The sequence below is a fragment of the Hemiscyllium ocellatum genome, chromosome 34 (assembly GCF_020745735.1).
Source record: "Hemiscyllium ocellatum isolate sHemOce1 chromosome 34, sHemOce1.pat.X.cur, whole genome shotgun sequence".
In the NCBI taxonomy this organism is placed as follows: domain Eukaryota; kingdom Metazoa; phylum Chordata; class Chondrichthyes; order Orectolobiformes; family Hemiscylliidae; genus Hemiscyllium; species Hemiscyllium ocellatum.
This window is the reverse complement of record NC_083434.1, coordinates 26,330,552-26,358,046: the sequence shown is the minus strand read 5'-3', so window position 1 is coordinate 26,358,046 and position 27,495 is coordinate 26,330,552. Positions and strand designations below refer to the sequence as shown.

Below are 27,495 nucleotides of genomic sequence, written 5' to 3'. Positions count from 1 at the left end.
GGGGGCATTTTTCTTTCCACAGAGGGTGGTTCCTATGGAGTGAACTTCGTGAAGAAGTGATGGATGTGGGTACAATTACAACATTTAACAGACATTGGAATAAGTACATGGATAGGAAAGTTTGAAGGGAGAGGACCAAGAGCAGGCAGGTGAGACTAGTTTGTTTTGGGATTATATTGGGCATGAACTGATTGGTCGAAGAGTCTGTCTTCGTGTTGTATGACTCCATGATAGAGTCTCGACTGAATGATCTATTCCATCTCCGCATTCGTGTGCGTTTGTGCAAGTGCCTCACTTCGTTAACTGAAACTTTCTATTTTTAACATGAAGAATGCTCCTGCCATTTCTTTTTAATCTTTATTTTCAGTTACTGACAGTCACTCACAGGGAACTCTTCAATTTGTGGTTGATTATAAAATAAAAAGCGGGTGATGGGCTGCTGTGGCGATATAACAACACCTGCTTAAAATTCTTTAGCTTTCATTCTGCATCCGTTGCGCTGTCGGGTGAAGCATTAATCAGGTGTCAAGTTTAAGCAGTATCTGTGGATAAATGCTATAATTGAACACAGTTCGAATATTACTGGCACAGGTATTTAACCGCTCGCACGAACAACACTAATTATAATTACACCGTGGTCCCGGAAATACTGTTAAATTGTGGTTGTACAAAGCAGGTTAGGTGACTGAAAAGAAAATAATTCACTTAATTTTTAAATATTATATTTTAAATGTTTTTAGTTTTTAAAAATATTTGTCTTTCATAGGACGTTGCTTGACATAAATGGACTGCAGTGTGAAAATACTGCCTTTTAATACACTCCAATGATTGCCGAGTGCTGAAGAATTAGTGGCTGATAATATGATTTGGACCTTCTATACATTTTAATAAGCTCTCATCACTATTAATAGTCCCCGAGAAGGTTAATGGGATATCCCCAAAGCATTCACTGATACCTGTCTGCAGGAGGTTGTTCACACACATTTCCTGCAAGTTTTTCAGTTAGGAGCATCTTATTTCCCGCTTTCTCCAGGAACTTTCAGCGCCTTTTAATGCAACTGTTAACAAGGACCACCTGATGCCACGGAACGTGCTTCGGGCTCATTGTAAAGTGAAAGATAAAGTGGAGCTTTCTTGAGACCTGGAGATCAACATCGAGTAAGTACAGTGCTTCAGCAACTCTCATACAAATTCACGAGCATTTGGGGGTGCATTATATTTGTCTATCGGAGTGAATTGTTTAATTTTGGAAAATGCTGGTCTGCTCCTCGGACGCTGCCTGAACTGCAGTGTTTTTCCAGCACCTCTAATCCAGAATCTGGTTTCCAGCATCTGCAGTCATTTGTTTTTACCTGGTTTTGTACTTGATAGGCTCACATCAGTGACTTCTCTTTTTGAAATAATTTTGCACTTTTTGGCCACCTATTCCTAGACTCCCCCGTATTGGGATACTTTTAAGTTTGGGAATGAATTTATCGACATTGTCGACTAAGTTTTAATGCTAGACACTATTCACTTGAATTAAATAGCGAGAATGGTAATATTAACAGATGATAGAACAATACTATCCCCGCAGTTGCTGCAACAACTCTTAAAGTTAAACTTTTGCTCCCAAAAATAAAGTGAGGGTGGGAAATCTGTGTGGCACCATGCACTTTGATACTGTCAACGTTGGTAACGAACCAATCAGACACAAACCTGATGACCTCTATCTATGCTGCGACCTTTCTATGGTGGCTGGTGACTTCTTGTTGTGACTAGTTTACCATCATTCATAAAAGTTCAAAATTTCACTTTTAAACTTGAATTTCTGCTAACTTCCCCTGAAGGATTCCATTCATGCGTCTCTCTCTCTCTCGAAATAGAAGGTAGCCATTTGCCCCTTCGAGCCTGCTCTACCATTTATCATGATCATGGCTGATCATCCTACACAATAGCCTAATATTGCTTTCTCCCAAAACCTTTGATTCCATTCACCCCAAGTGCTATCTTTAGCTGCCTATTGAATACATTCAATGTTCTGGCATCAACTACTTCCTGTGGTAATGAATTCTACAGGCTCATTACTCTTTTGGTGAAGAAGTGTCTTCTCATCTCCTCCATCCTAAATGTTCTAATCCAAATCTTCAGACTGTGACCCCTGGTTCTGGATGCACCCACTATCGGGAACATCTTCCCTGTATCCACTCTGTCTAGTCCTCCTAGAATTTTAAGTTTGTATGAGATCCTCCCTTATTCATCTGAACTCAGCAAAAACAATTGTAAGCTAGTCAAGCTCTCAAAGCCTCCCCCCAAAACTAGCCTTGTAAATATTTGTTGCACTCCCTCCAGAGCAAGAGCCTCTTTCCTCAGAAAAGGAGACCAAAACTGCACACAACATTTTAGATATGGCCTCCCCAAGACCCTGTAACTGCAATGCATCCCTGCTCCTGGACTCAAAACCTCACAATAAAGGTCAACATACCATTCCCAAAGAAGGGCTCATGCCCAAAATGTCGACTCTCCAGCTCCTTGGATGCTGCCTGACCTGCTGTGCTTTTCCAGCAACACATTTTCAGCTCTGATCTCCAGCATCTGCAGTCCTCAGTTTCTCCTCAACATAGCATTTGCCGCCTTTACCGCCTGCGGCATCTGCATGCTTACCTTCAGTGATTGGTGCACAAGGTCACCCAGGTCCTACTGTTCCCCCTCTCTGTCTATCTACCATAACATTGCTCAATTTCTTCACTTGCAGTAATGCTGTCTGTGTTGCCTGTCTCTCTCTGTCTACCTCTAGGAAGTTAAAAATCACACAACACCAGATTATTGTCCAACAGGTTTAATTGGAAGCACTAGCTTTTGGAGCGCTGTTCCTTCATCAGATGGTTGTGGAATATAAGATTGTAAGACACAGAATTTATAGCAAAAGTTTACAGTGTGATGTAACTGAAATTAAACATTGTAAAAGACCTGGATTGTTTGTTAAGTCTCTCATCTGTTAAAATGACCATGGTCATTCAATACATTATCTGGGCTGACAGACACCAATTGTTAAAGTTCACTTGAGAATGTAACATTTTAAAAAAAAAGGTTTTACGATTTACAAAAGAAGGAACTGAAACCAACATGGTCATTCTAACAGGTGAGAGACTCAACAAACAATCTAGATCTTTTTCAATACATAATTTCAGTTACATCACACTGTAAACTTTGCTATAAATTCTGTGTCTTACAATCTTATACTCCACAACCATCTGATGAAGGAAAAGTGCTCCAAAAGCTAGTGCTTCCAATTAAACCTGTTGGATTGTAACCTGGTGTTGTGATTTTTAACTTTGTACACCCCGGTCCAACACCCGCATCTCTAAATCATACCTCCAGTAACACTGTGTGCCCTCTCTGACTACCTGCTGTATCACCATCTATGTTTTTCCCCTCTGTCTACTTGCTGTAACACTGTTCCCTGTCTCTGTCTGTCTCCCTGTACTAACACTGTTTTCTCTATCTCTACCTGCAGTATCTCAGTGGCCCCAGGTGGTGGGCGGGGTTTCCACAATGCGTCCCCGCCCCCTCAGCGTTGAGTGACAAGGTGGTAGCGCCTGCGCGCTGCAGCCCGGTTTGAAAGGATGGCGCTGATGGTGACGGAGGACTGGATTCGGCGGAGAGTGGATCTGAAGGAGCAGCGGCTCGGTAAGGACGACAGGGACCGGCTTGGGGCGGGGATATTCAGCTGAGAAGCCTGGAGCAGTTTCCGTGCCGGGGGTCGGGCTCGGGCTCGGGCTCGGTCTCAGCTGCTGTGTGTTGTATCTTTCCCTTGGGAACGCAGTTAGGCCTGAACCAGGGTGAGAGGGTCAGCACTTGGAGCTGTTAGGTTCCAGGTTACATTCTTCATACAGCATCAAGTCCATAAATCACTTACTCAATGTTGGCATAATTCTTGGCAGCTTTGAATTGAGTTGCATTTTATGCACTGCAGGGACTTTCATGGTCACTGCTCACATCAAAGTGCTTTACAACCAATGAAGGGATACAAAGTTAAAAATCACACAACACCAGGTTATAGTCCAACAGGTTTAATTGGAAAACACTAGCTTTAGGAGCGACGCTCCTTCATCAGGTGGTTGCGGAGTACCCGATGAAGGAGCAGCGCTCTGAAAGTTAGTGCTTCTAATTAAACCTGTTGGATTATAACCTGGTGTTGTGATTTTTAACTTTGTACACCCTAGTCCAACACTGGCATCTCCAGATAATAAAGTGGTAGACACTGCTGCAGCTTAGGAAATGTGGAAGCCAATTTGAGCACAACAAGCTTCCATGAGCAGCAATGTGATGACGACCCGGTGAGTTTTCTTTTGTGATATTGATTGTGGTGTACGCCTTTGCTAGGACTCCGAGCATAACTGCCCAGCTCTTTTTCAGAATATGACTGGATCTTTGAAGTCCATTAGAGAGAGCAGACAGGGCCTCAGAGTGATGGCAGGTTTGACAACCCAGAGCCCTGTTCATATTGTACTAGAGTGTCAGCCTTGATCTTGAAGTTCCACTCCTGCCATGGCACTTGAACCTGTAAGTTTATGACTGGGGATAGAGTGGCAAGCAATTTGGAAAGTGGTGGGTGTGTGAGTCTTTCTTACAGAAGAATCAGTTCAACAGTAAATAAGCCTAAATCAATTCTAAAACCTTGGTTATTGCACAGCTGACATATTGTGGATAGTTTTTTGGTTTCCCAGGAGGAATCCTCTGGTGGGGTTTCTTCGGTTGTAGTTTAATTTAACAGAATTGTTGCATTGTTGTAATATGTGGACTATTCTTCTAATTCCATTGACTAATTTTAACACCTGGGGCTTTTGTATGAAAGGAATCAACTTTAAGTGAGCCAGGACTCTTTTTTTTTTAAAATGACTGGGCGGCACGGTGGCACAGTGGTTAGCACTGCTGCCTCACAGCGCCAGAGACCCGGGTTCAATTCCCGACTCAGGCGACTGACTGTGTGGAGTTTGCACATTCTCCCCGTGTCTGCGTGGGTTTCCTCCGGGTGCTCCGGTTTCCTCCCACAGTCCAAAGATGTGCGGGTCAGGTGAATTGGCCATGCTAAATTGCCCGTAGTGTTAGGTAAGGGGTAATGTAGGGGTATGGGTGGGTTTCGCTTCGGCGGGTCGGTGTGGACTTGTTGGGCCGAAGGGCCTGTTTCCACACTAAGTCTAATCTAATCTAAAAAAGTCACCTACCAACAACGATAGCCGTTTTTTCATAAACCCCTCAAGTGGATTAACAGAATACATCTGCTCAGTTCTACACAGAACACCTTAGTGGCTACTGTTGAAATCCTGTACAAAATCTAAACTCGACAAGCCACCAGACAACTTGACTGTAGAAATTGCCCAGGAGAAAGGAGATCAACTGAAACTTATTATTTGGTGCAGAGGGGGAGAGGCAGTTGCTGAGGACAGTTCCTTAATTCAAGGGCATCTTCGATAGCTTGAGATGGTTCCTTGTATGCCTCTATGACTCCCCAACCTGTGCATAAAGCAATGATTATACTTTATTTTTAGTTAGTCGGTCTACCAAGGCATGGTATGGCTCTCTCTTCTGGAGCAGGTGGGACTAAACAACCTATGCCTTTTGGCCCAGAGCTTGGGTCACGACTACTGTGCCACAGAACCCCCAAACTATGATTATAAGCTTGTTTAATTGTTAGAGGTCAAGAAGGTCTGCATTTGGAATGGTGGCAGCAGCTCTCTACCCTCCAGTTCAGTACAAGTCTCCGTTTTGGAGTATGTCACAAGGGGTAGAAGAATTTTACTCCAAAGGAGCCTCAGTACCAGCTTGGAAGAAGGATGGCTCACAGTTTAAAAAATATTGTGATCCTAGAAAAGAATCGGACTACATCTGCCACAACGCCGCATGGGTTTCAAGTTCATCATTGAAGCTCTTAATTATTTTTCTCTGAGAGAGACTTTTGTCTGTACTCTCCTCCTATAACTCACTCTATTTTCGTGCATGCTGGTGTGCCTATGTTGTGGGACTCTGGATGGCTTTTTGACTTGTTAACTGGTATAGTTTGCCTGAGTGACTTTGCCAATAAAATGGACCATTTTTATTTTTGTGAACTTGATATTTTGCTGGTTTATTTCTTAATAGAGCTTTGTTTTGTATCATATATTAAAACTGTACCTGAAGTTATAGTGTGTGAATTCTTTGCAAGCTGGCTAAATATTACATCTTTTTAAAAAAATAATTAACTGTTATCACCAGACTTGGTTGTAACAGTAATATTTTGGAATGGAACAGCATACTTCCTAAACAGTGAAAATCTGGAGATCCAAAGGAACCTTGATGTGCAGGCACATGGATCATTTGACTGTATGTCATAAACAGGTGTAGAAAATAGTCAGAAGAAACTAGTGTATTCCACCTTTAGATAAAAAGGACTAGAATATAAGGGTCAGGAAGTTCATGTTTCAACCATACAAAGTTCTGGTCTGACCATATCTTGGGTTTTGTGAGCAGGTCTGTATTCTTCTGTCCTTCCCCAACATCCATACATATTTTATATTAGCCTTGGAGGGAGTGCAGTGTAGGTTTATCAGACTGGCAGCTTGATTCTAAAGTTAATATAAGGACAGATTGCACAAAGGAATGGTTGTATTTCTTGGAATTTAGAATGTTTAGGAGTGATTTCAGTCAAAGTTTTATGATGTTTTGGAAATCGAATTGTGTAAACAAGCTAAAAACCAAACAACTGTGGAAGTTGGAAATCGGAAACAAAATCGGGAATTATTGCAAAATCTCAGTAGCTCTGGCACCATCTGTGCATAGAAAGCAGAGTTAATGTTTTGATTCCACTGATCCTTCTCTACAACTGATTTGTAGCTATAAAAAGACCACAATATGGTTCCTGTACACTGGGGGGATGAAGTACAGATTGAATGACATCTTTGCAGAACACCTATGTTCTGTTTGCAAAAATGTACATGAACTTCAGGTTGGCTGCTGTTTCAACACCACCATGCTTCCTGGCCAAGATCATTGTCTTGGGACTGCTAGAGTGCTCTGAAGAACAGTGCTTTGTTTTCCTTAGAACTTGAAACTCTCAACCTTTTGGACTCGATATAGAGTTCACTAATTTTAGGACTTGCCCCTTCCCTCACTTTTTCTAGCATCTATAAAAATCTTTTCCAACTACAATTAGTTCTGAATAAGGGTCACAGGACCTGAAATGTTAGCTTTTCTTTCTCTCCACAGATGCTGTCAGACATGCTGAGTTTTTCCAGAAATTTCTGATTTTGTTTAGGATAAACAAACTATTCCTGTTTGACTGGAATGTAAAACTGGGACATTGCCTAAAAATTAGAGCTGGACTGTTCGGGAGTGAAATTTGGAAAGTCTTCTGCATGTGACTTAAGTTTTGAGTTTTCTCCCAATGGTCAGGTGCTATGGTTTTCGCCCATGGTCCAAAGATATGCAGATTAAGTGGATTGGCTGTGGTAAATTGCCCTACAGACTGCACATCCCTGGACACTGAGGATGAGGCATGGTAAATGCTACAATAGGTTGGGGAGTTGGGTTTGGGTGGCATGTTGTTTGGAGGGTCAAAATAGATTCAATAAACTGAATGGTCTCTTTCTGCACTATAGGGATTCTATGACAGTTGATGCTAGGCTAATTGTTAACTGAAAGACTTGATAGTCTTGATTTATAGACTTCAGTCATTCGTAGATATTAGGAGATCTGATGGAAGGGTTGAATCAGCTTTATGTTGCAGCTCAGCCGTAACCTCAATGAATCTGTTTCATTATTCAAAGGGTTAAATGGCTGCTCCTTGATCTATGTTTATATGAAAGATAATGGAATCTTTACTGGGTTAACTAAAAAAATTAGCAACTGAAGTTTTATACTCAACATTGATTTTAAATGTGAAGATCGCGTCTGATTGCATTTACTGAATTATTTTAAGTAACAAACTTTGAAAGGGTTCAGAAAAGATTTACAAGGATGTTGCCTGGGTTGGAGGATTTGAGTTATAGGGAGAGGCTGAACAGGCTGGGACTGTTTTCCCTGGAGAATCGGAGGCTGAGGGGTGACCTTATAGAGGTTTACAAAATTATGAGGGGCATGGATAGGATAAATAGGCAAAGTCTTTTCCCTGGGGTTGGGGAGTCAAGAACTAGAGGGCATAGGTTTAGGGTGCGAGGGGAAAGATATAAAAGAGACCATATGGGGCAACTTTTTCACGCAGAGGGTGGTACGTGCATGAAATGAGCTGCCAGAGGAAGTGGTGGAGGCTGGTACAATTGCAACATTTAAGAGGCATTTGGATGGGTATATGAATAGGAAGGGTTTGGAGGGATAGGGGCCAGGTGCTGGCAGGTGGGACTAGATTGGGTTGGGATATCTGGTCGGCATGGATGGGTTAGACCGAAGGGTCTGTTTCTGTGTTGTACATCTCTATGACACTATAACAGAAGGAGTTAAAGCATAAGAAATAGGAGGAGTAGGTTATTCACTCCCTCAAGCCTGCCCTGTAATTCAACAAGATTGTGGCTTTAGGCCTTAACTCCTCTTTCATAGCAGTTCACTATAGCCCTCAACTCCACTATTTTGAAAAATCTTTCTACCCCCTCTTTAAATAGTTTGAGAGTGATTTTGCCAGCACAGTTCTATTGGGTAGAGACTTCCAGACATTTACTACCCTCTGAGAAGTCATCACTTTGCATCTTCTTTTTTAAATGACCTGTTATTCTGTAGCTACAGAATCGAAAAAATAATGTGCTACATTTAACTTTGAACAGATTCCTAATAAGGAACCATATATTCAACTCATGGCTAAAATCAGAGCATATGGATTCAGGAGATCAGTGCCATAATTAATTGCAAGCTGGCTGAAAATTCAAACTGATAAGGGCTAAGGATAGCTGCTCAAACTGACAAATGCATTCTGTTGTTCAAATTTATTGATGCAGGGATTGTTGTTCTTCGCAATTTACAGTAATTATTTGTCATCAGAAGTGCACCGACTAAGTTTATGGCTGATGCCATGTTATAGGGATTGTTAATATGAAGGAGCTAGTCAGAGAAATGTATAGCACAGAAACCGACCCTTTGATCCATCTCATTCATGCTGATCCAGTATGGAAGGAGACCAGAATTGCACGCAATATTCCACAGGTGGCCTCACCAATGTCCTGTACAGCCGCAACGCGACCTCCCGACTCCTGTACTCAATACGCTGACCAATAAAGGAAAGCAAACTAAATGCCTCTTCACTATCCTATTTACCTGTGACTCCACTTTCAAGGAGCTATGAACCTGCAATCCAAGATCTCTTTGTTCAGCAACACTCCCTAGGATATTACTATTAAATGTATAAGTCCTGCTAAGATTTGCTTTCCCAAAATGCAGCATTGTGATAAAGTACAAAGTACCTGTTAACACAAATTTGCCAAATTGTTGATTATTTAGGAAATTAAATTTAAAATAGAGAAATGTGAGGTGGTATATTTTGGTAGGACGGACAAAGAGGTCATCCAGTACTTGAGGATCCATGTCTCTGGAAGTACCGACAGTTCTTAATATAAATCAAATCAGTTTCTGTAAGTGGCATAGCATATGCAATCAAATTGGGTGGCACGGTGGCTCAGTCGTTAGCACTGCTGCCTCACAGCAGAGTCCCAGGTTCAATTCCAGCCTCGGGCGACTGTATGGAGTTTGCACATTTTCCCCATGTCTACATGGCTTTCCTCCCACAGTCCAAAAGATGTGCAGGTCAGGTGAATTGGCCATGCTAAATTGCCAGTAGTGATAGGTGCATTAGTCAGAGGGAAATGGAACTGGGTGGATTACCCTTCGGAGGGTCGATGTGGGCTAGTTGGGCTGAAGGGCCTGTTTCCACACGGTAGGGAATCTAATCTAATCTAAATTGTACTGCTTGTCATCAAAAAGTGCTTAAAAGAACATGAAGATAGGCGCTTTACCAATGTACAGCTGCCTACGCTACCATGTGGCATGTTGGCAGCTTCAGAAGCAGGCCAATAATGTTTCCAATCTGGGTCAGGACAATTGCTGAAATACTGTTACCAGTAGGCTATTGAGTCCACTTTGGGCAAAGAGGAGAACAAGAAGATTTGCTAATTGACTACCACTGAACTGACTGCTAACACCAACCCTGTTCAGTCTCTATCTAGATTAGCTGACAACAAACTTGTCTTGCAAGTTCATCTATACTAATGACATCTGTTGTTATCTCCGTTCCATCCTTCTGCATTCTGGATCAAGTCCTTAAAGAAGAAGTTACAAGTTTGCAGTACATGGCATCTCAAGCTGACTTCATTGAAAACCATACCTAGTGTATTCCACCTCCATAATGCCAGTGCTGTGGTCGACGAGAGACGAAAGTATCATCCCAACCCAATGTAAATAGGAGAGATTCTACATATGATTTGGTCCTTCCAAGTACAGCTGAACAAAACAACAGCCAAGTTCAGAATAAGAAACAACCTTGTAACCAAACTTGCTGATCTGCATGGCTATGTTCCCACTGCATTCTGGACTTCAACTGTGGATTTTCATACTCGCCCTTTCATAGTCTGTAGCAGAATATTTGTCTGGTAAAGATAATCTGACACACTAGTTGAATATAATACATCATAACTAGAACTCTTTGCTCAACAGCACTTCCCTGGCTACCTGTCCTACAAACATCTGACCCAGGCACCGTCTGCAGCTTGTGATACCACTCCATTATCAAATTATGACCTCTTCAACTCACCTGCTATATGTCTTCCATCTCTGCTGTATGTGGAGCAATCTGAGCAAGATCTGCCAGCAGACCTGTCTGGATTAAGGATGGGAAATATTGAGGTCATTAATAGTTTGCTTGTGACAAATCTTGTCTGTTGAATGGTAAGCTTTGAATTACCATGATGTGAGTGATCTTTGCTACATAGGTCTGGCATAGGCCAGGTCTCCTGTGTAGTCAGCCTCCACTGCTGGAGCTGTGAAGGGTTGCACCTGAGATTGACTTCTCCATCTCCTGCTGCTGTCTGGCTTGCTGTGTTCTTCCAGCTTCCTGCTTGTCTACCTTGGATTCCAGCATCTGAGGCTTTTTTTTTTGTCTTGAGCTTTAATATTAACCTGTCATACACTTACAGAGACATGCAACAATGCTATACATTACTGAGTATCATCTTATCTATAGACTGAGTGCTGGACTAATCACCTTTAAACTTAGCAAACGAGAAAGTTATCCCTTGGCTTTGGGAATTTGCATCTGTTAAATAAATACACTGGTTAATCAATCTTGAGTTGGAGGAGAACTTGTAACTATCGTGAAAAATAGTGCTGTAGATGAATAAAACAACTTTATAAAGAGAAAATTAGTTCAAAACTTTCAAGAGTCTGATTTGAAACAGATCAAAATAATGTAGAAATTGATTTCACCACACCTTGCTTGAATACTCTGCTCGGTTCTGGTCAACATGTTATGAAAGAGTGGTAGAGACATTAGTTTAAATACAGCAAATTTATAAAGATAATATCAAGGCTGAGATTTTATAACTATTTGGAAATACTGCACAGGCTAAAGCTTTTTTCTCTGGAAAGTGAATTAGATGGGATGTCCTGGTGAAGGAGTTTGATATGGTGTAATTGGGCTTCAAAATCTGGGAGCCATAAAAAATTCTACCATCCCAAAATAAAATCTGGTCTTTCCTCGGTTGAGTTTGCGAGGTTTGAAAAAGGCTTGACTTGGAAGTCAGAGTGTTGCCTTGCATCTTCAGAATAGAAATAGGTAACTTGGGCCAATGGATTTATGCTGGCAATTATGCACCAAGGAGCTCATTTTCCATTGCTTCATGCAACCCTATCCTCAAGCTTACCAATACTCATTGCCTCAGTGTCATAGAGTGTTGCACACTCTTAATTTCTCAATTTCCCTATTGAATTTATTAAATGGAAGATGCTGACATCAATAAATCTGTGCACCGTTTTAAAATAAAACCCATTAATGAGCATTCAATATACTGAATGTCTTTCAGCTAATTTCTTATGAAAAATCATTTTGTATTCGAAGTTTCTGGACAAATCTTTGACAGTTTCCAGTGGGTTCATGCACTTTACAGGCGATTTCTTATATTTAGCTAACAATTTCAAAGGGTATCTAATCCACGCACGTTCCCCTCCACCAGAAGCACTTAAATCACTGTTCCCCAAAAAATGTGAGGGAACCCCCAACCCAAGGTGTTCTAGACCCATATCCATGGGAGTACCGCAGTTGTCTAGCTATCCTAAAATAAGTTTACTGAAACAAACCTGCTGAGTACATTCCAGGTTCCAGACAACAAGGAAACCAAAATGCGATTTAAATGGGGACAGCTGATCATTTGTTTGATCACCTGCCTTAGTGAATCAATGTGTTAATGGTGAGACTTCATAATTTTGGTGAGTTTTCACCACAATGGAACTTGTCTCTGTCATGGGAAAATCTGAGCCTTTTATACTTGTGCGCATTCAGTCTCATGACTTTAATTTGTTATCTTATACGTCTCTTAGTGTAATTTCTTAGTTACCTCTTCTATTTGAATGCCCTTCCTTTTGTATTGTATGAAAATTCTATGATCCTCCTACTGAGCTCTGAATCTAGGATTCTTCAAGATATTTATTAAAACCCACTATTTTGGATACACTTTTGGTCTGTGTTGAATCATTGCCAATTTTTGTCTAATTATACTTTTGTGATGTTCTTTGTGATGTTTAATTATGTTAAACGGGCTACATTAAATATAAATTGTTATTTTCTTTTTTAAATGAATTAGTGTTGAACTCTGAGGTACTCCTAGTCCTCCAATGGTACGTTTGTGTAACTTCTGCAAGTATTCACCTTTCTTCCAATCAATTTGTTTATTTTCCATCCCTTTCCTCTGAACTGCCACACTTTGAATTTATCTATACGGAACATTGATCAAAAATCCTTTAGAAAGAGACTATATTTTCCAGGAATGTACTTTATGTACATTAATGTGCATTAAAGTAAATTGCATGACTATGTAATGATGACAAAGGCAGACTATTTCTTCTAATTGTGAATATTATTTATTACATTTAGAATTACTGTCAATATTCACTGTTCATTGTATGCCAAGCATAAAGCACAAGGGATTTTTCTTGTTTCTACCCTGTCAGCATACAATGGCTGAGGGGCCTTTGACAGTGGCCTTTCCCCATTGCACTTTACATCACAGAGCTGATAACTGTTCATTGAGTAGTCACTTGCTCAGAGCAGTTGAAATTTGTTATGTCGCATTGACCACTTGTTAATCCATGCTGTCTGATGTCTGTTCAGGTGTTGATCATGTTTACTCCTAATTAGTTTCATTAAATGGGCTTTATATGAAAAGAAGATACGACTAATATAGTTGCATGTTTGTTTTGTCTTTCTTGATCATAGCAGATATTAAACATACTGTCAGTCTTCTGATAACATGCCAATCTTGACTAAATCCCTTCTAATGAATGCTAGTACTGTCGAAATTCATTCCTAATTTCTCAGCAGTCTGGAATAAATAGCATTGTTGCCTGGAGATTTAGTTAAAGTCCAATTAGTCTTTTGGCTTGGTTATTGTAAAGTCGCTGATTGTTCTTGGGATATGTTGTTGCAGATGTAGTCACTCTCGATTGCTTTCTATCAGTTTTAAAGCTAGTTTGCATCTCCTTACTTTATCTAACTTTCACTTAACTGCAACTAAGATGCAATATTACAGCAATTCTTTGCACCTCTAATAATCTTTTTAGTAGTTTTCAACCTTTTGATTTTCACCTTATCAAACTTTGTGAATGGAATTAAACAAAGAATATTCGGAAATAGTAATTTGCATACTAAACCTTTTAAATAGTCATAAGTAAGAACATCTTTAGTAGGACCTGGTTGGCATAGGTTCCAAGAACAGAGTGACAATTCACAACAAAGATGTAAAACAAATTCTATGGGTCATCATTACTTGACCTGAGCCTCTGGGTGGGTTGGGATGGCAAAAACCCTCAAATAATTGGAACAAGTTTGATGCTATGGGTGGAACTGTGCTTTTGAAATAAACATTTCACCTTATCTGAATAATCCAATGTTAATATAAAGAACCGTAAAACGTGTTGAGCTTTTATTTGTTTTTAATAATATTCAAAGTTTATTTTGGGGTTCAATCTGTTCTTGCTTCTGTTGCTTGCTAACCACTACTTAGTGGGTTCTAGTGCAAAATGTATGTTCTTTCAGGAAGGTGTTTTACATCAATTGTAGTATATGCCCTTCTCTAGCTTGGTAACTTCGTCTGTCTTGCAACCCTCTGAAAACTCCCCTCTCCTCCAAATCTGGCCTCACGTTCATTCAGTTTTCATTGCTCCACCATTGGTGGTTGTGCTACAGCTGTCCACAAATTAGCCTATGGGATCCTGTCCCTAAATCTATCTGATATGAACTCAGATTTCTCCAGTTTCCTCATTTCCCCTCCCCCCACCTTGTCTCAGTCGATTCCCTTGAACTCAGCACCGCCCTCCTAACCTGCAATCCTCTTCCTGACCTCTCCGCCCCCACCCCACTCCGGCCTATCACCCTCACCTTGACCTCCATCGCCCCTCCCCCAAGTCCCTCCTCCCTACCTTTTATCTTAGCCTGCCTGGCACCTTCTCCTCATTCCTGATGAAGGGCTCTGGCCCGAAACGTCGAATTTGCTGTTCCTTGGATGCTACCTAACCTGCTGTGCTTTAACCAGCAACACATTTTCAGCCTAAATCTATCTGCCTTTCTACAAGTCCTTACATTAAGATGGTTCTTAAAACATACTTCTTTGACACCATATGTCCTAATATCATCTTTGCATAGCTTGGTATTGTACTTTGCTTGATAAAATTATTTTGAAGTACTTGGAGCATTTTGCTTCCTTGTAGGTGTTATGTAAATGTTCACTGCTGTTAGTGATGATAGCCCATTCTGTGTCCAGTGCATCTTGACAGTTAAAATGGTTAATTGTCACAGCCTTAGTTAAAATTAAAAAGTATCCTTTCTCCTTACTCCTTTCCGCCTTGGATGAGCAATCCCTTTTCACGTCCATCCCCATCAGGATGGTCATAGAGCTCTCTTCTGCTTACTGGGAAGAAGCTTGAACTTTCCCCATCCACCATCCTCCTGGCTGCGCTCGCTTTCTGTTTGAACAATTTCTCCTTTACCTCCTCTTAGGTTCTTCAGATCAAAAGTATGGCCATGGGTACCTGCATGAACCCCAGTTGTGCCAGTCTCTTTGTGGTGGACATTCCTTGTTCCAATTCTACTTGGGTCCCTCTGTACAACTCTTTCTCTGGTACATCAATAACACCACTTCTGTTTCCCTCTCGTTTAGATTTGGGAAAAAAAAGGGATCAATTTTGCTTCTAATTCCTCCTCCCTCCTCCCCATGCTCTCACCTTCACCTGGTCCATTCCAGATTCCTCCCCTTCCCTCCTTGACATGTCTGTTTCTATTTCTGGGGATAGACTGGCCACAAATATCCTCTACAAACCCATCGACTCCCAAAGTTAGCTGGAGTATACATTGTCTCACCTTGCTTCCTGTAAAGATTCTCTTCCATTTTCCCAGTTTCTCCATTTGCATTGCATCTGTTCTGATGATTCCACCCTATGTAGGGTTGGGTGGCCTCGGAGTTGCACACCTTTTACATCCACCCTGGTTTTTACAATTCATTCATGGGAGGAAAGTGTTGTTGGCTAGGCCAAGCATTCATTGCCCATCTCTAACTACCCAGAGGCCAGTTAAGAGTCTAACTTGTGCATCTGGAGTCACATGCAGGCCAGATCAGGTAAGGATGGCAGTTTCCTTCCTTAAAGGATATTAATGAACCAGATGGGTTTTTACAACAATTGACAATGGATTCAGGCTAATCATTAGATTCTTAATTTGAGATTTTTCTTGAAATCAAATTCTACATCTGTCATGGTGGAATTTGAACCCAGGTCCCCAAACATTAACTGGGTCTCTGGATTAACACAACTAGACCATCGCCTCCCTGTTGACAGAATCTTTATTTGTGTCTAACCCAGTCCCTGCACTTTAGGCCTCAACCCTTTTCCTCTGTCCCAAAATATAGATATGGTCCTCCTGGTACTCTCTTTGCATCTCACCTCTGTACACATTCAAAGGATCATAAGTCACCATTTTTGCCAGCTCCAGGGGGTTGCCACTGTCAAACACACGCTCCCCTCCCCTCCATTGTTAGCACATTGCAGGGACTGGTCCTCCTCAACTCCCAACATTTTCCCACATCCCCATGGCGCCTTCCCATGCCATTGCAAAAGGTGCTAGACTTTCCCATTTACCTTGTACCCCCTTGTTATCTAAGGCTGCAGACACACCTTCCAGGTGAAGCAGTGATTTACCTGCTCTTCACTCAATCTAGTCTATTGTGTTCACTGCTCACAATGTGGTTTTCTCTACACTGGGGAGACGCAGTGTAGACTGGATGACCGCTTTGCGAAACACCTACATTCCAGCTACAGAAATGTCCCCGAGATTCAATTTGTCTGCTGCTTATAACACAGCATTGTGTTCCCTAGCCAACATTTCTGTCTCAGACCTGCTATGATGCACCAGTGAGGCTCAATGCAAGCTGGAAGGCCAACTTTCATTTTCTACTTGGATACTCTGCAGTCTTCAGAACTCAGTACTGAGCTCAATAATTTTAGAATGTAAGCATCTCCTTCCATGTCCTTTGAACCCCACGCTGCAGTTCCTGTTATGACACAGGCTGCTTTCAGCACAGCCAACCCACTTACACCACTGATTTATTCCCATATTAATTTTTCCTTCCTCCCTGACTTATGATCAACTATCCCTTTGTCTACGTATTTTTCTTTCTCTGACTCTCAGCGCCATTTCCACCTATCCATTCACTCCTTTTCCCCCAACTGTCATTAGCATGAATTCCACATTTTCCTTGCTATTATCAGTTCTGAAAAAGGGTCACTGAACTTGAAATATTAACTCTGCTTTCTCTCCACAGCTTCTCTCAAATCTGCTGAGTTTTCCAGCAATTTCTGTTTTTGTCAATGTACCCATTTAACTTTGTATATGACCAATTCATTTCAATGCCAGGACCTTTAGAATGTTATTGTGTGGCTGTATTATGTTTAATAGACCAATTTGTGAGTAATCTGCATGGTATCTTCCAGGTTGCTGTTCTGGTATGCATTCTAGAAGGAGTATTGAGGGTAACCATTCTGACCATGTGACTCAAGCATCAGTTCATTGAGACTGCATCCTTGCCATGGGGGTTGATTTTGCTATTGAGGTAGTACGCTCCAATGAGTGTATGAGCAGTGGTTCAAATAAAAAAATGGACATATGCATTTTAAGTTCTTTGGAAATGAATCTTACCAAATCTTTTTTTCCATGTGAAACATTTGTTATCTTTGCAGTATGTCAAGTTCAGTCTATCATCTCCTAATTTTCTTTGCATTTTTGGCTTCACTCTGCCTGAGCTGTTGGACTCTCAAACTATAGTGCTAACTCTACACTAAATTGTGTCATTTGTCCCTATGCTCCAATCTCCCTTCTTCCGATAATTTATTGATTTGCACTGAGGTGGATTCACCTCTTTTATGATTTGTGTGTCAAGTATTTGGGGATTTAGAGTTGGTTTATCGGTTTGGGAACAGCATTCGAAATGTGTTGGACCAGCATTGAAACCTTTACATCAATCAAAAGAACGTAGTGCTGCAAATTTAGGAAGCCAAATCGCAAATAGAATGCTTGGATATCTCAAGCTGGAAAGTCAGGGCATCCATGCTACATTTGGGACATCTTAAGTACAACGTATGATCATCTGCTACAGGAGAAAAAATTGTTTGCACAAATCAGAATACAGAATCTGAATTGTAGAACACCGTATGGAATCTATTGATCAAGATGATTTTGGGACAACAATCAGAATTGGTACCATGGAATGGCAAAAATCAATGCTGTTCTTACCTCTGGCTAACCAGTGATCTGTCCTGGAGCATCAATAAATGTGGAACATAAATTAGGTGGGCTTGGCTGTGTGGCCTTCTGCAAGTGAACCACCCCTCTTGTTTAATGTGAAGGGTCATATGTGAACAATGGGGTGCTGAGGGTGCTTGTGGTGTCTGTTTCCTTGCACGGATCATCTGGAAAAGTGGAATGTGAGGCTATGGGGTTTTTTTTTGGCTAATGGGGAAGGAAAGCTTTTTCAAAGCAGCATAACAGTTGCATGTGGAATAAGTAGAAATTATTTAGCATGTTGCTCCAATTTCTTTACTAAGTGGAAGCATCAAAGTGAATGTCATAATTGACTTCCGATGAATTGTCTCAATTCAGTTTGTGTATACAATAAAAATTGATTTTGTTTTTTGTCTTCCAGCGGATGTACGTTCTTTGTTTCTTCCAGGAAGTTATGAAGAAAAGATCACACATCTTGGAAAGTCCCTGAAAAATTTCACCCGTCTTAAGACACTAGACCTATCTCGTAATTCTCTTGTTACATTAGAGGTCAGTTTCATACTTGTTTTTTGTCAATCTCTAGCCCATTTTGCTTTGTAGTATTGCTGTTAAATATTGTATTCAGTTCAGTGATGCAGACATTGCATTAAGGACCTTCTACAATCGACATAAATGCATGTGGTCAGTGGAATTACTTTAGTGAAGTATTTATTACAGTATGGTATTCATGAAAATTTGTTTATGTTGTTTATTGTAGTTCTAAAAACTATTTAAGACCATAAGAAAAAGGAGCAGATCATTTCAGCCCATCAAGTTTGCTCTGATCATGGCTGATACATTTCTGAACCCATTCTCCTGCCTTCTACCTTTAACCCTTGATCCCTCTATCTCACTGTCTTAAAATACATTTAATGACTTAGCCTTCACTCCCTTCTGTAGCATTGGATTCCATCGATGAATCATCTTCTGATTAAAGACATTCCTCCTCATCTTAGTTCTAATGAGTCTTCCCTTCACTCTAAGGTTGTGCTCTTGGGTCATAGTCTCTCCATGTCCACTCTATCCAGGCCTGTCAGTATTCTGTAAGTTTCAATTAGATTTCCCCTCATCCTTCTAAATTCCATTGTGTACAGACTCATACTTCTTAACTGATTCTCATATGAAAAGCCCTTCATCGAGATCATTCTTGTAAACCTCTTTTGGACTCCCTCCAGAGCTAGTGCATACTTCCTTAGATGTGGGTCCAAAACTGCTCATAAAAGTCCAAGTGTGGTCTGACCAGAGCTTGAGAGTCTCAGCTGTATATCTTTGCTTCTGTATTCTAGCTCATTTGAAATAAATGCTGACATTGTATTTGCCTTCCTAACTGCCTATTGGACTGGTATGTTAATCTTAAGAGAATCCTGAACTAGGACTCCCAAATCTGAAGCCTTCCCTCATTTAGAAAATAGTTCATACTATTATTCTTCCTACCAAAGTGCATAAACATGCACTTTCCCACGCAGTATTCATCTACCATTTCTTTGCTCACTTTCTAAGCCTGACCAGGGCCTTCTGCAGCCTCCCATCTTCCTCAGCCTTACCTGTTCTTCCACTTGCATATGTGCCACCTGCAAATATGGCAACAATCCTCTCAGATTCTTTGTCTAGTTCGTTATTGTATAACATGAATAGTTGTCACTGACTGCTATCCTGAGAAAGACCAGTTTTATTCCTGATCTCTGTCTTCTGTCAGTAAGCCAGTACTCTATCTATTATGGTACCTTGCCTTGAACATCATGGGTTGTATCTTATTTAGTAGCCTTCTTTGCGTCACCTTGTCAAAGGCATTCTGGAAGTCCAAGTAGTCACATCCACTGGCTCTCCTTTTCCTAATTTAGCACATTACTTCATCAATGAATTCTAGCAGATTTGTCAAGCATGACCGCCCGTTGACAAAACCGTGCTGACTTCGCCCTATTTTGCCTGACACTTCCAAATACTCTGCAATCTCATCTTCAATAATGAACTCTAAAATCTCAGCAATTCCTAAGGTCAGACTAACCGGCCTGCAGTTTCCTGTCTTCTGCCTCCCTCCTTTCTGAAACATTTTTTTGGAAAACTCTTCTTTTTAGGCTACCTGCATGAGCTGCAGATTCAATCAAGAGAATTTCTTACGTCTTCAAAGAGTTTCTATAGTTGTATCAGAGTGGGATGGTTTGGAAATCAGTTGGGGGTATCCTTGTGGAGGTTTGAATTCTGCCAACATTGGTCCACACTACCATTCCACACAATCATTCTTATGATTAGATCATCAAAAGGATGGAAACAGGCCCTTCGGCCCAACAAGTCCACACTGACCCCCACCCAGACCCATTCTCCTACCCTACATTTACCCCTGACTATCACACCTAACACAGCATGGCCAATTCACCTGACCTGCACATCTTTGGACTATGGGAGGAAACTGAAGCACACAGCGGAAACCCACGCAGACACAGGGAGAATGTACAAACTCCACACAGACAGTTACCCGAGGTGGGACTTGAACCCGGGCCCCTGGCACTGTGAGGCAGCAGTACTAACCACTAAGCCACCGTGCTGTCCTTTATGACTAAAGGATTCAAAGGGGATGGGGAGAAAATAGGAGCAGGGTACTGAATTGGACAGTCAGCATGATTTATATTGAATGGTAGGCATGCTTGAAGGGATAAATGCTTGCACAGTCAAATGTTTATGCCAACAATTAATTTTTGATCTGGAGATTTATGGGCATCTAGGACAAGACATGTCCTGTATTAGTGGGATCCCGAGTTCAGGATTTGCTTCTGTTTCTTTCCTTCTCTCCTGCCGCTCTACCTCATCATGAACTGGTTTTGACTCAAAACATGTTGCAGCTTGATAATCAAGTTGTCACTGTTCTGTTCAAGTGTTTGCAAATTCACCTCAGTCATTAATATTAATGCTGCTTGTCAAGGAGAGCTTCAGAGTATCTTAGAAGTGATTTCTTTGTCCTTCCCTGTAATGTTGACCATTTGAGGGTTCTGAGAACAGGACCTGTCAAAAATACTTTTCAGCCATGCAGACATTGTCTCCAGTCCTTTGAAATGGATTTTTTCAGGGAACTTTGCCAACATTTTTAAACTTTCCCTCAAAGTCCTCCTGACTGAATGACTTAGTCTAAATTCTGTTGCTATTGCACTCTGCCTTTCTCTTTTCCACAATGAAGTGTCCTTTGTGTAACATTCAAGGTATATTTATCTGGGCCCACATAATAATTTAAAAAATAATACAAAGAGAGATGTGATCCAGGTCTCTCAGCAGTACAGGAGTATGGTGATGATATCTATTAGGATTTCTGTTGACTTGCAAAGATCTTTGTTGGAAGTTATGTTCAGTTTCTGATCCACCTTGACAGCTTTTGGTGTGGAAAGGCTGTTCAAGATATATGCTTGGAGGTGAAGAATCAATGTGCTTCAATATCAAAGTGAAACTGACTGTTGTGCCTAAACAATTATGTTTCTTTAAGACTTTAAAATCAGCTGGAGAAAAAAATGGGGTTGGGTGCAGAATCAGCACAAAATACTGTGGAACAATTGAATAATTTGTGGACTATTTTAGTTTACAGGTAGTAAATTTCAATAGCTCATAGTTTCCGAATGTTGTCATATTGTACACTTCCTGCTCTGCAAACGCATCAACCTATGTTTTTGTTCCAGTTGTTCATTTTGTCCTTGTAGCAGCTACTTCCTTGTTCCTTCTTCATTTAGAGTCATAGAGATGTACAACATGGAAACAGACCTTTCAATCCAACTTGCCCATGCCGACCAGATCTCCCAACTCAATCTAGTCCCACCTGCCAGCACCCGGCCCATATCCCTCCAAACCCTTCCTATTCATATACCTAGCCAGATGCCTTTTAAATGTTGCAATTGTACTAGCCTCCACCATTTCCTCTGGTGGCTCATTTCATACACGTACCAACCTCTGTGTGAAAATGGTGCCCCTTAGGTCTCTCTTATATCTTTCCTCTCTCACCCTAAACCTATGCCCTCTAGTTCTGGACTCCCTCACCCCAGGAGGCAAAAGACTTTTTCTATTCATCCTATCCATGCCCCTCATGATTTTTCCAATCTCTATAATGTCACCCCTCAGCCTCTGATGCTCCAAGGAAAACAGCCCCAGCCTTTTCAACCTCTCCTCATAGCTCAAATCCTCCAACCCTGGAAACATCCTTGTAAATCTTTTCTGAACCCGTTGAAGTTTCACAACATCCTTCCGATAGGTGGCCTAACCAATGTCCTGTGTAGCTCTAACATAACCTCCCAACTCCTGTACTCAATACTCTGACCAATAAAGGAAAGCATACCAAATGCCGCCTTCACTATCCTATCTACCTGCGACTCCACTTTCAAGAAGCTATGAACCTGCACTCCAAGGTCTCTTTGTTCAGCAACACTCCCTAGGACCTTACATTAAGTATATAAGTTTTGTTAAGATTTGCTTTCCCAAAATGCAGCACCTCACATTTTTCTTTGTTTTGTTTTGTTCCCAGCTTTCTTTTGTAACAATCGGCTCTGTGATGGCAATAAGATCATCCCCGATAACCTGTATTTGTGCCATTAATTTATTTATTTTGTTCCAAATCTGAAGTGCATTCAAGTGAAGAGCCAACTATGTTGCCTTTTTACAATTGTTTTTCCCCCTTCGATTCTGTTTACTTTTGTTTTTCACTGTTTATAGATATTTTCAAATCAACCTGTTTAGTGTTTTTGCACATTCCTGGATCAAGTAGGACTTGAACCGGCATTCCTGGTTTAAAGCTTGTGGGTACTGCACCACAGGAGTCCCCAATGTTTGTATACTCATTCACTTGCTGTCCCATTTTGGGTATCAGTACCTGCCCTGTAATGCTGCAATTTGCTTTTGCTTTGTAAGCCTACATTTTCCTTCATCCAGTTGCCCACCCCACTGTTTAAAGCCCTTATCTAGAGCCTTTGCTATCAATTTGCCAGGATACTCATTCCACATGGTTAAAGTGAAGAACTGCTCCCTTCTATTCCAACTGCTGTCAGTGCCCCACAAACTGAAACCTATTCCACTCTCACCAGTCTCTGAACCACATACTCAATTCCTTGACTTTATTTACCATATTCCAGTTTGTCCAAGGCACAGGTAGTAACTCTGAGACTGTTATCTTGGAGGTTTAGCTTTCTAATTTAGCTCCTAACTGTTCATCAGAATCTTCTTTCTCGTCCAGTTAAAATCGTTGGCTCCAATGTTGATGCTGACTTACTGGTTCCCTCCCCTCCCTCTCCCAATTTCCTTTCCCCTTACCCCTGGTGCCTAGGTAGGCAACACAGCATTTGGGGCTCCCACTCGTGACCGCAGAGAAAATGTTCTCCTCTACTACCACTACATTACTATTTTCTCCCCCTTATTTAAAACACTTATTGTACTGTTGTTTGCCCTTGTGTGCAAAATTTTGCTCCCAGCTCAGCTGATGTTAGAAATCCTTTCAGCAAGCAAGCAGGAATGCTGGTATCTCAGTTTTGTTTTATTTACTGTGCTGGAAGTGTCCAGATGGAGCTGTAGATCCTTGACTCATCTTCAGCTTTGCTTACAGCCTCATTGGCACTAAATGCCAAGTTGTGAAATTGAGTGAAATGTGAGGTTTCCTCATACCGTGGTTGCGATACTAGGTAAATAATTTGGTGAGGGAGTTCTGATTTTCCCATGGCTTTTTGAGAGTTTGAAGTTTCCTTAAAAAAGTAATGAAATTAAGTACTATGATCAGATCTGTCCAATTGTCTTAAAAACCCAGCAAGTTCATAACCATCCTTTAAGGAAGGAAATATATTGTTTTTATCCTGTCTGGCCTATCTCTGCAATTGACTTTTAACTATATGCTAAAATGGCCCATAGAGTCACTCAGTTGTGTCAAAGTACTGTGGTAGGTCAAAAAGAAGCCCACCACCAGCTTCTCAGGTCAACCAGAATGGGCAGTAAATCATTGTTGTGCTGGTGAGCTACTTATCCAGGTAATTGAAGAAAACTTGATGGTCGCCTTGTGACAGCGTTTTGGGCTTGGATCAGGAGATAAGCTACTACCTTGCTAGAGAAGGCTCATATCACTGTGAAAATGAGAACCTCTATTCATCAAGTAAGGACTAATTTCACTTGAGATGATTAAAGTTAGCAAAATGCTTCCCTGAAAGTGCATGGTTAAAAACATGGCCTATTGTGACCATTCAGCAGTACAGCTTGAGAAGCCCAAGTTCAATCCGTATGTATTTCGTTGGACCCTGTCCATGCAGTGTTGACTAATCTCAACTGGGGTGGAAGCAGGGACAAGGCAATTTTTCTTGAACGTCGCAGTAGAAAATTAATCACGATGTTTAGTTTGCACAGGTCTTGATTCAATTATTCAATCATGACTGATATGTTTCCCAACCTCATTCTCCTGCTTTCTCTCTGTAACCTTTGATCCCTTTATTAATCAAGAACTTATCTGTTTGAAAAGAGTTGATGACTTGACTTCCATAGCTTTCTGTGGCACTGGATTCCACAGATTCATTGCTTTCTGGCTAAAAAAATTCTTCCCATCTCCGTCCTAAAGATTGTGTCTTCACTCCGAGGCTGTGCCCTCTGGTCCAAGTCTCTCATACTAAAGGAAACTTCTTCTCCACATTCCACTCTATTCAGGCTTCTCAGTATTCTGTTAGTTTCAATGAGATTCCCCATATCCTTCTAATCTCATTTGACTACAGAACTAGAGTCCTCAACCGCTCCTTTATATGACATGCTCATTATTCCCAGTATCAAATTTGTGAATTTCCTCTGAACCATCTCCAAGATCAGCATTCACTGTTCACAATATTCCAAATGCAAACTGAACAGAACCTTATACAGCCTCAGCAATCCATCCCTACTTTTGTATTCTAGCCCTGTCAAAATGAATCCTCACATTCTATTTGCTTTCCTAACTGCCAGCTGAACCTCCTTTATTGAATCCTGAACGAGGGTTCTTAAGTCCTTTGCACTTCGGATTTCTAAGCTTTTCCCCAGTTAGAAAATAATCTAAGCCTCTTCTTTCTATCAAAGTGCATAACCTTGCACTTCCCCCACATTATATTCCATCTGCCACTCCTGGCTTGTCCAAGTCCTTCTACAGCCTCACTGCTTCCTCAACATGACCTGTCCCTCCACTTAAGTTTGTGTCATCTGCAAAATTAGCAGCAATGGTCTCAGTTCTTTTGTCCAGATTGCTAATGTATAATGTGAACAGTTGTGGTCCCAACACTGACCCCTGCAGAGCTCCACTCATCATCTGCCATCCTGAAAAAGACTGCTTTGTCCCAACTCTGTTTCCTGTCAGTCGGCCCAATCCTCTATCCATGCTGGTTCTTTATTCCAAACACCTTGGCCTCTTATCCTTATTTAGCAGCCTACTGTGCTGCACCTTGTTAAAGACCTTCTGGAAATCCAAATAAATCTAACACATTGGTCAGGTTGATCTCCTCTTGATGAAACAGTGCTAACTCAGCCCTATTTTACCATGTACTTCCAAGTACTGCGTAATTGCATCTTTAAGGATGGACTCTTAAAATCTTACTAATAACCAATGTCAGGCTAATGCCTTCTGCCTCCTTCTTCTTTTCTGAAACAGGTGTGTTGCAATTAGCCATTTTCCAGTCCTCTGCATGTTTCCCCGCTTTCAGTGATTTATAGTGTGATAGAGATATACAGCAAGGAAACAGACTCTTCGGTTCAACTCCATGCACACCAGATAGCCGAAATAAATCTAGTTCCATTTGGTCCATACCCTTCTAAGCCCTTCCTATTCATATAACTATGCAGAAGCCTTTGATATGTCGTAATTGTACCAGCCTCCACTATTTCCTTTGGCAGCTCATTCCACACACTCATCACCCTCTGCGTGAAAAAGTTGCCCCCAGCTCCCTTTTAAATCTTTCCCCTCTCACCCTAAACCTATATCCTCTAGTTTTGGACATCCCCACCCTTACGAAAAATGATCTTGTCTACTTAACCTATCTGTGCTCCTCATGACTGTATAAACCTCAATAAGGTCACTCCTCAGCCTCTGTTGCACCATGGAAAATAGCCCCAACCTATTCAGCCTCTCCCTCTAGCTCAAACCCTCCAATTCTGGCAACATTCTTGTAAATCTTTCCTGAATTTTTTCAAGTTTCACAACATCCTTCTTATAGTAGGGAGACCAGAATTGTACGCAGAATTCACAAAGTGGCCAAATCAATGTCCTCTACAGTCACAACATGACCTCCCAACTCCTACACTCAATGCCCTGACCAATAAAGGTAAGCATACCAAGTGCCCTTCTTCACTATCCTGTGTCTCTACTTTCAAGGAACTCTGAACCTGCACTCCAAGGTCTCTTTGTTCAGCAACATTCCTCAGGGTCTTATCATTAAATGATAAGCTCTAATTTGCCTTTATAAAATGCAGCAGCTTACATTCATCTAAGTTAAACTCCACTTCTCGATCCACTGGCCCATTTGATCAAAGTCCTGTTGTTTTCTGAGGTAACCTTTGCTGTTCACTACACCTCCAATTTTGGTGTCATCTGCAAATGTAATAACCGTACCTCCTATCTTCACATCCAAAGTATTTATATAAATGATGAAAAGCAGTGGACCCACCACCAATTCTTGTGGCACACCACTGGTCACAGGCCTATAGTCTGAAAAGCAACCCTCCACCACTACACTCTGTCTTCTACTTTTGAGCCGGTTCTACAGCCAAATAGCTAATCTCCCTCTTCTGCGTGATCTAACCTTGTTAATCAGTCTACCATGAGGAAACTTGTCGAATGCTTGACTGAAGCCTATATTAACCAGGTCCACCGCTCTGCCCTCATCAATCCTCTTTATTACTATCACAAAAAACCCAATCAAGTCCATGAGCCATAATATCCCATACACAAATCCATGATGACTATCCCTAATCAATCCTTGCCTTTCAAAATACATGTTCATCCTGTCCCTCAGGATTCCCTCCAACAACTTGCCCACAGCTGATGTCCGGCTCATCGGTCTATAGATCCCTGGCTTTTCCTTACCACCCTTTGTAAATAGTGGTACTACATTAGCCACCCAGTCTTCCAGCACCTCACTTGTGACGATCAATGGCACAAATACCTCAGCAGGGGCCCAGCAATCTCTTCTCTAGTTTCCCACCGAGTTCTGGGGTTCACTTGATCAGGTCCTGAGAATTTATCTACGTTTATGCGTTTTAAGAAGCCCAGCGCCACCATCTCAGTAATCTGGACATATTCCAAGATGTTGCTATTTATTTCCCCAAATTCTCGATCTTCCATATTCTTATCCACAGTAAACATTGATGCAAAATACTTGTTTAATATCTTTGCCACCTTCTGCAGTTCCATATATAGTGGCCTTGCTGATCTTTAAGGGGCCCTGTTATCTCCCCTGTTACCCATTTGTTCTTAATGTATTTATAAAATCCCATTTGATTCTCCTTAACCCTATTTGTCAAAGCCA

The 27,495-nt window shown here is 41.2% G+C and overlaps 1 protein-coding gene across 3 annotated transcripts in view; it reads left to right on the top strand.

Moving 5' to 3' along the window:
- Positions 1-3,607: 3,607 nt before the first annotated feature.
- cep72 (centrosomal protein 72) overlaps positions 3,608-27,495 on the top strand; it is a 155,064-nt gene continuing 131,176 nt past the window's right edge. For 2 of the 3 annotated variants that reach the window (XM_060849960.1, XM_060849959.1), the window contains exons 1-2: positions 3,608-3,669; positions 18,396-18,523. In XM_060849960.1, coding sequence (XP_060705943.1) covers positions 3,615-3,669; positions 18,396-18,523 — 183 coding nt within the window. In that variant the 5' untranslated portion in view covers positions 3,608-3,614. Of the gene's footprint in view, positions 3,670-18,395; positions 18,524-27,495 lie in introns of those variants that run through there. The other variant, XM_060849961.1, reaches the window with a different exon arrangement.